This window comes from Syzygium oleosum, unplaced genomic scaffold, assembly GCF_021117445.2.
Source record: "Syzygium oleosum isolate NSW1041296 unplaced genomic scaffold, Sole_v2.1 Sole_v2.32, whole genome shotgun sequence".
NCBI classification, from domain to species: domain Eukaryota; kingdom Viridiplantae; phylum Streptophyta; class Magnoliopsida; order Myrtales; family Myrtaceae; genus Syzygium; species Syzygium oleosum.
In genome coordinates this window covers 601,005-609,551 of record NW_026607516.1, presented here as the reverse complement: position 1 = coordinate 609,551, position 8,547 = coordinate 601,005, and the positions used below count along the sequence as shown (strand labels likewise).

At 43.5% G+C, this 8,547-nt stretch overlaps 1 protein-coding gene across 1 annotated transcript; it reads right to left on the bottom strand.

The window, feature by feature from the left end:
* Window positions 1-276: 276 nt before the first annotated feature.
* LOC115686457 (uncharacterized) lies at window positions 277-2,454 on the bottom strand. Its single transcript, XM_030611759.2, has 3 exons — window positions 2,065-2,454; window positions 1,635-1,970; window positions 277-1,335 (listed from the first exon to the last, which is right to left on the bottom strand). The coding sequence occupies exons 1-3, from the start codon at window positions 2,449-2,451 to the stop codon at window positions 517-519; spliced, it is 1,542 nt and encodes a 513-aa protein (XP_030467619.2). The 5' UTR covers window positions 2,452-2,454; the 3' UTR covers window positions 277-516.
* Window positions 2,455-8,547: the final 6,093 nt, after the last annotated feature.

Sequence of the window (8,547 nt, the reverse complement as noted above, 5' to 3'; positions counted from 1 at the left end):
CTGCTTCAATCACTGATCAACCAGAACACAGTGAACCCAGAACTGAAACTGAAGAAACATCAAGAAACAAGCGTCACGATAATGACGACGACCGGATATTCCAAAACTTTGAACCCACTAAAAGTTTTTACCTTGATCCTTCTTTTGATTTTGAAATGTTTTTAAGTCAACATCACATTGCCCCACACATAAATATAATATATATAATGTGCCCCTTGTTTTGTCCTATAGTGGCAAAGAGCTATTAAACCTAATCTAAATAGAAAAGTGCACGTAGGTTCAAACTCGAAATATAATTTAACATTCATTAAAAATTACAACTTTTTGTTGATTTTTGCTACCGCAATGCATTCCGTGCTCCCAACACTCCTCAATCTTGCACATTGTCTAGCAGTTATTTAGGCTAACATTGTTTCCGGTGTATTGGCAGACACCGGCATTTCCTGGACGTACCAATTGAACTCCAGGACGCGGGAACATTAACTCCTCTCGTCCAGTCAGCGATGGCTCTACGTTTCAGTACTTCCAAGCTGCGTTCTTCGAGCATGCTTCTACTAAGTTTTCATCCGTCACGCCTGACATCAATTTGCGTTCGTCCTTCAATCTACGTAATTTACTCTTGTATTCCTCGGTCTCTTCGGAGAGCTCTCTGATCTCTTTATCCATTCTCAAAACGGAATTGTCATTGAGATTGGTGTAGCGAGCACGCATGACGACTTTCAGTCGGTCAATCGCAAACTGGATTTTGAACCCCGAGAGGTGTATGAACATCAGGTACTTCCACCAGTTGTACAACAACTCTTCGGTGACTTCGGCGACTCTCATGTTAGTCATGCTATAGATAGTACCGCACAGCATTATGAAGACCATAATCTTGGGATTCTGGGTTAGTCTGGATTCCTCGCTCACGTCTCCGTGAATTACAAACAATTCTCTTAGGACAGGCACCAATTTCTGGGTCATCTTGTACTCCGCCACGTTGAAGAGCCTTTCATCCTCAGATGCCACCGCTAGAGAATTAGTGCGCGGGATGTTGTGGGGAAGCTTATTCCTGAACTCCGAGAATGCCTCGTCCAGGAAGGGCGAATTCGGGACGCTGTTAGAGCTGCCAGCAGCGCTGTTTTGCCAGGCCAGCACCTTTATGATTTCCACCACCCGCCTCTTGTGCACGTCCTCCAGCTCCGCCTTCTCTCTGTCATTCAGAGAATCGACCATACCTCCGAAGGTCTCAACATGCTGCGTCGCTGCCTCTTTGGCTTCTAAATTTCCTTGTTTTCCGCCATCTTGCTTCGCTTCTGAACGAATCATCTCCAAATCCTCACCTCGATCCTTTGCCTTCATAAATAGGTAAAGAACATCATGATCCACTTCAAAGTATCCAAGATGGGACAGCGATCTGGAGTTGGTAGTTGCAGTTGCCGAGAATGCGCTAAATAGACCAGCTTAAATTTGTCAGATCAGAAACACAGAAAACAAGGATTGATCTGTCACGGTTCATTCTGGTATGAAAAATTTAACTGATACGATGGATTGAATCTGGATTTCTGTTCATATCTTACTCCCAATGAAAAGTTCAAATAATTTTATCAAACAAGAGAGTGATCCAATTCACAGAGATCTCAGACATGACTTACCTTTGAGAATATACACTTAACATGAGCAATCATATTGCAATCTTTACAGTAGTAAAGCGGAGTGTGGGGGCCTATCTCCTTCCGACAGTAAAGGCAGAGAAGAAGGAGATCGCGGGGGACGTCCTCCTCATTGATGGAAGCCTTGAGCTCGAGGCAAGTTTTGCTGGGGCAGCGGGACCGTGGTAGCCGCAAGCTCCCGTGCTCGTGCTCAAACAAGCACGAGGGGTGTTCGCACAGCAAATGCACTGTGAATTTGCATTCCAAACAGTACAGGACCGACGATTTGCAAGGTTTGTGACAAGTATCGCACAAAGGAAAGTTGACATCTTCCGGCAACTGATTAAGGAAAAAACAATAGAAAAGAAAAAAATGAACTTGCACTCTGAAAATTCGAATACGACAAGACATGATTGGCTTTGAATTGTTGTACCTCATCGAAGAAGTTGAGGCAATGGCGGTGATTAGGGTGGATGATGGCAGGGGGAGGGTAGGCGCACTTGACATGGATGGCGAACCTGCAGCAGGGCTCCCGACAAAGGAAGTGGAAGCCATTGCATAGGGCCCTGCGGCAGGCAGAGCAGGTGAAGTCGGCAGGGACGGGGCGGAGGTCAAGGTAGAGACGGTGGGGAGGGTGGGCAGGGTGGAAGATATCTTGAGGGAGGAGGCACCAGTAGTGGATGTACAAGCAGCATGGCTTGCACGCATACGTCATGCCGCTGCACATGTCGGCGCAGGCCACGCAGGGCACTTGCTCATAGTCGGCCTTGCTGCAGATCACCAGGTCGTGGATATTGTGGCTGAAGTGCCTGATCCCCATGACCATCCGGGACTGATGAGCAAAAGGAAGCCGAAGCTCAGGATAGTTTTATATTCTAAGATTCATCAATCAAATTACTATTAACCCAGTGGGGTTCGTACAATAATTGAAGGGAATCTGAGCGGAAGTTGATCGTTCTACAAAGATCTGGAAAGTGCGAATCGCAAAACCTCGACCCCCAATCGAACCTGTGATTGGTCACCTCGGTATAAACGTGACCTGTTGACGAACTTGTGTCAACCAATCGACGTTATAGACGCCACGAACAAGAGAATTCGCTATCCTGCTCAATTAGTCGAATTGACCGCCACAAGGAAGGCCTTGATAAGGTCAAGTCCACAGAGAACTCAAAGAAGAGAAGAACCTCTCGTTGTATTAAAATGAATCATCTGTCTCCAAAGAAACCCTAAACACCCTTTTTATATGGTGTTAACCCTAAACGAAAATTTACGAAAACGCCACTAGAATTAATAAAAGCGCTTAAATAAAGAAAAAACTTAAACTACTCCGAAACGCAAAAAAAAAAAAAAACGACATCCGCCACAGCATTAGTGGTGAGTATTAATCAGCGGCTCGTTTCCTTGCAATTGACCAAATTTGATCGTGTTGCGCCAAGAGATCCAAGATTCTTCACGTCCCAATCCAAGATCGCTTCCACTCCAAATATCTCGAACCATGATGCCAAAAGCTTGCTTGAATTGCTTCGCCCTTACTCGAGTAATAGGACCAAGAGGATAGGACAATGGGTCCCTAGCACCTCCTCCTCGATATGTCACGATGTCCACATCATTCCCTCCCCCGTGCAAAGGATTTGCCCTCAAATCATCTCCTGCATCGAAAAAAGTTAAGTCAGAAACATTGAAAATAGCACTAATACCATACTCACCTTGAAGGTCAAGCTTGTAAGCATTATCGTTAACCCTTTCCAACACCATAAACGGTCCATCCCCTCGCGGTTGTAACTTAGAAAGTCGCCGCTCGGGAAAACGCTCCTTGAGCATATGAATCCAAACCCAATCGCCGGGTTCAAACACTACTTTCTTGCGCCCTTTGTTGGCTTGCTTTGCATATTGCTTGGTCTTGTGCTCAATATTCAACCGCGTCTTCTCATGCAATGCCTTGACAAATTCGGCCTTCCTAGAACCATCTAAGTCCATACGCTCATCAACAGGTAAAGGGGTTAAATCCAATGGAATTAAAGGATTAAAGCCATAAACAACCTCAAACGGTGTAAATTTAGTAGCAGAATACATGCTCTTGTTATATGCAAACTCAACATGTGGCAAACAATATTCTCAAGACTTTATGTTCTTTTTATTATAGCACGCAACAATACCCCTAAAGTTCTATTAACTACCTTGATGAAGGGAATCTGAGCAAAAGTTGATCATTCTACAAAGATCTGGAAAGTACGAATCGCAAAACCTCGACCCCCAATCGAACTTGTGATTGGTAACCTCGGTATAAACGTGACCTGTTGACGAACTTGTGTCAACCAATCAATGTTATAGACGCCACGAACAAGAGAATTCGCTATCCTGCTCGATTAGTCGAATTGACCGCCACAAGGAAGGCCTTGATAAGGTTAAGTCCACAAAGAACTCAAAGAAGAGAAGAACCTCTCGTTGTATTAAAATGAATCATCTTCTCGATGTCTAACCCCTCGGCCTCGTCCTCCGTTCCACCTTCCAAACCGGCCATCTCGATCTTCCTCTATGTCGGCCTCAAACTCATCATCAAATTACCGCTGCCATCTAGGTCGTGTTCTAGATTCATCTCGTTGATTTCGCGGCCTCCCCCATGGTGGCTCTCGATTTCCATCAAGCCTCGTCTCACATCCCATAACTCAGGTACTAAGTACTTCAAGTTGCAATCTCAACTGTTGAATGCCTTCCAAAATTACATCATCCCTTTGTTTAGAAGCATCTTCCTTTTGATTTACGCTTTCTTGATCGTGTGACATGATTTACCTGCAAGAAAATATTAGAAATAAAAGAAATCTCACCAAACACTCCCTCACGTGTTTTGCTCAAGGTATTTGTCGATTCCCCTTGTGTTTAACTCAAACTTAATGTCGGTTTTTTTTTTAATTAAGCTCACATACTCTTGCCTTTTACCTCTCGTATTCCCTTCTCACAGTTCTTTATCAGACTAAAAACCGTTTTCTCACCCACCTCACAACAATCGACCAAACCACCAAGCAGGATCAAAATAATTCGTCAACCTTTCACTAATTGTCAAATTCAAACTCAATTTTGATACTTTTTTTTAATTCAGTTCGGTCCAACTAACAAACGAGTCGTCTTCTCGATTCTTTTTGGTTGATTTTTTTTTTCGGCTTGCCCTTTTTTTTTTTGCCGAATCTTTTTTTTTTTTACGAACTCAAATACAATCAAAACACATTAAGACCGAAAAGAAAAAAAAATGCAGCAAGAATGATTTGGATCCCTAATTCGGTTAAAATCTGCAATCCTAGTTCAATAATTCTCAATTTGCCGAATGAAAGTAACAAAATTAGGATAACTAGACCTTATAGAACCTGAGCTTTGATACCAGATGAAGGGAATCTGAGCGAAAGTTGATCGTTCTACGAAGATTTGGAAAGTGCGAATCGCAAAACCTCGACCCCCGATCGAACCTGTGATTGATAATCTCGATATAAACATAACCTGTTGACGAACTTGTGTCAACCAATCGACGTTATAGACGCCACGAACAAGAGAATTCGCTATCCTGCTCGATTAGTCGAATTGACCGCCACAAGGAAGGCCTTGATAAGGTCAAGTCCACAGAGAACTCAAAGAAGAGAAGAACCTCTCGTTGTATTAAAATGAATCATCCGTCTCCAAAGAAACCCTAAACACCCTTTTTATATGGTGTTAACCCTAAACGCAAAATTACGAAAACGCCACTAGAATTAATAAAAGCGCTTAAATAAAGAAAAAACTTAAACTACTCCGAAACACGAAAAAAAACGACATCCGTCATGACATTAGTGGTGAGTATTAATTAGCGGCTCGTTTCCTTGCAATTGACCAAATTTGATCGTGTTGCGCCAAGAGATCCAAGATTCTTCACGTCCCGATCCAAGATCGCTTCCACTCCAAATATCTCGAACCATGATGCCAACAGCTTGCTTGAATTACTTCGCCCTTGCTCAAGTAATCGGACCAAGAGGATAGGACAATGGGTCCCTAGCACCTCCTCCTCGATATGGCACGATGTCCACATCAATAATTCATTTGGGTCATTCAAAACGGAAAGGACAAAAGAAAAGGTGCATCACTCGACGTCGACAAAGAATGAGAAACACCAATCTTTTTCTTCTTCACTGTCGACTTCATTGCTGGCTATTCATGATTCACGATGACTCAAAGCAAACTCAAAAAGCCGACAAACACCTTTGAGGCATCAGGAGGTAAATTTGTTTCTTTTATTTTGATCCTCTTGATTTTGATGTTTTACAGGATTATGCTCATCTAATCTAAGTGTAATAAATGGGCCCAAAGCCCAAAGCCATGTTTCAATAGCCACAATTCAGCCTACTTACAAATTTCTTTTGACCGATTGCGTCGCGTTCGATTCCACGCGGCTACATGACAACCGAGGGTCAACCATGGATCGTTAATACTCGAACATGGATCAGTCGCAAATCGGCTATAGATCGTTGCGTTGAATTGGGTAGGCCATGGACAGGCCATGTGCCAGGCCTTGCATCAGGTCAGACCTAGTCCCGAGCTAGTCAGACCTGCCCACGGGCCGTGCATTGTGCCGTCCATGAGCCAATGCATGTGTCCGATCTATGAATCGATCCTTTGACCGTGTGTCCTGTCCATGCACACGGCACTTTGCTCGTGTGGCCCAGCCTTGTGCTAGCACACCGTCCGTGCAGCTCGATCCCGTGCCTATGCACTCGTCCCTGTGCCCGTGTGGCAGGCTCGGTGCCCGTATGGCCCGACTATGAGCTCGGCCTTATGACTGAGTGGCCCAGCTGTGTGCCAGACCCTGTGCCTGATCAGGGTTATCTAAACAAGTTCAGTACTTGGTCATTTCAGATTTTGGTTCAATGTCACTTGAACATTATTTGACCTCAAACCTTAGATTTCTAAATGGGAGGGTCGATCGTTTAAGGTACCTAAAACCTTGATTACCTTAGTTCTTTGCCAAGCCAAATTTAGTGAAATTTGGTGTCCGAAGAAGGTAGTGCCAATAGAACTAAGCAAGGACCCAATTATTTGGTGTTTCTTGATATAGTCATGTGATTCACGCCTAGCATGCTTCTTGGACAAGAAGACAAGATGACTTGACTATTTGTGCATTATTGCCGACTTCTTTGACAAGTTGGTCAATAATGAAGACCAATGCCCAATAATAATAGAGCTCTGGACTAATAATGAAGTTGTCTTGCATGAGCCAATAATTGTGACCTCTAGAAAGTGATTCACGCTCAAGGAAGAAGCTATGGATTATAGGACAAATTAGCAACTTCTTTTGGAATTGTCTAATAATTGAAATATAGCACCAATAATTAATAACTTCCTTAGAAAGTTGTCAATGATAAAGCTTGACCAAGAAGACCCCAATAATAATGATAGGAATCTGGTGGAAGATTTCAATAATTGAGTCTTGAAGGCCAAGACTACCATTCACGCCCAACTTAGAGGCTCACGGCCAAAGGGAGGAAAAGAGAGAGAGAGAGAAACCATAATGATTTACTTAGGCCTTAAATGAATTAGTAGGGCATAATGACCCTAAGGTAGAAACTTAGAGACCAAGTTGGTGATGAATGATCTTAATTAAAGGCTTGTATAAGATGCTTAATTATGGCCAAAGACTTTCAAGGTCTCATCTTAATGACGCTTAGACTTTAGGGCCCCATTCATTAATGGATTTTGGCCTTAGCTCATTAGGACTATAAGTGGACAATACTATAAATAGACTTGGGTCCCTCTTAGTCTCCTTTTTCCTCACACCATCACCATCCACGCCTACCCCACCAACCAGTTCTCTCTTGCTCACGCCACCTTCCTCTTGCTCACACCAATCACCACTTCGATCTCACGTCACCATTTGGTCCCCACAAAATCTCGCTTTGTCGAGTATAGTAAGTAGATTCTCTAATCTCGGGATAAGATGATCCAATACATTATTGGTTAAGTGTTTAAACCCGAACCATGCTTGGACTTGATTTAATATGGGTTTTGTTTGTATAAGCAAAGCATGAGTCGAGATACAGCTTGGACGAGAAAAAGGGAAAATATGCTTTGTGCGCACGCCATGGTGCATGAACCGAACGAATTCTGTGCGTTTGTTGATGCGTGCATCATGAAAACACCATGTTTCATGTTTGTTTTGCAATTGCATTACATCGTGAGTGATGTTTGGACGGTGAGCACATCTTTGCTATTGATTTGTCGTCGATACCGGAGTGGTAAGGTTGAACGCATGTCTAATTTCCTCATAATTTGAAATTAGTGAATTTACTTATTGAGTCAACGACTCATTTCCCGTTGTTTTTCCCTCATAACCATAGAATGGCAGCTCCTCCGATCCGGTTTGGAACCCCTGTGGAAATGATTGTGGATGTGATCGATGCGGCCGGAGGGAGAGCACATCGTAAGGTCATTTCCCAAGTTATGGTTAATGAAGGCCTTGAACAAACGTTCCGCATGTGTTCGAAGCCTAGTACGAGTGTATGGAGGATGGCGGACTGATCGGACCCCTTAGTGGGTTTAATGGCCCGTTCGGTGGTGCCCATGGCCCGGCATCCGGGACCGCCATGGACAGGGCCTAGTCGGCCATCCAGACTTGGGAATGACCAAGTGTTTTTGGGGAAAAGAACTTTTTGGAGGAACTTTTTCGAAGAGAAATCAGTAGCGGGTTAGGTGTAACCCAACCTTTGTTATAGCGGGTATGCATGCGTGTATCGACCTGTAAGAAAAGAAAGGGGCACGTAAATAAGCTTGACATATAAAATGTCTAAATATCATGTAAATATATAGTTTGCTCTTGATGTCTACTTTAACCCGGTTGTTTGAATGTTGTGATTGTCCCAATTCTATGCTTCCGCTTGTCCGTAATTGCAAGATGAAAATT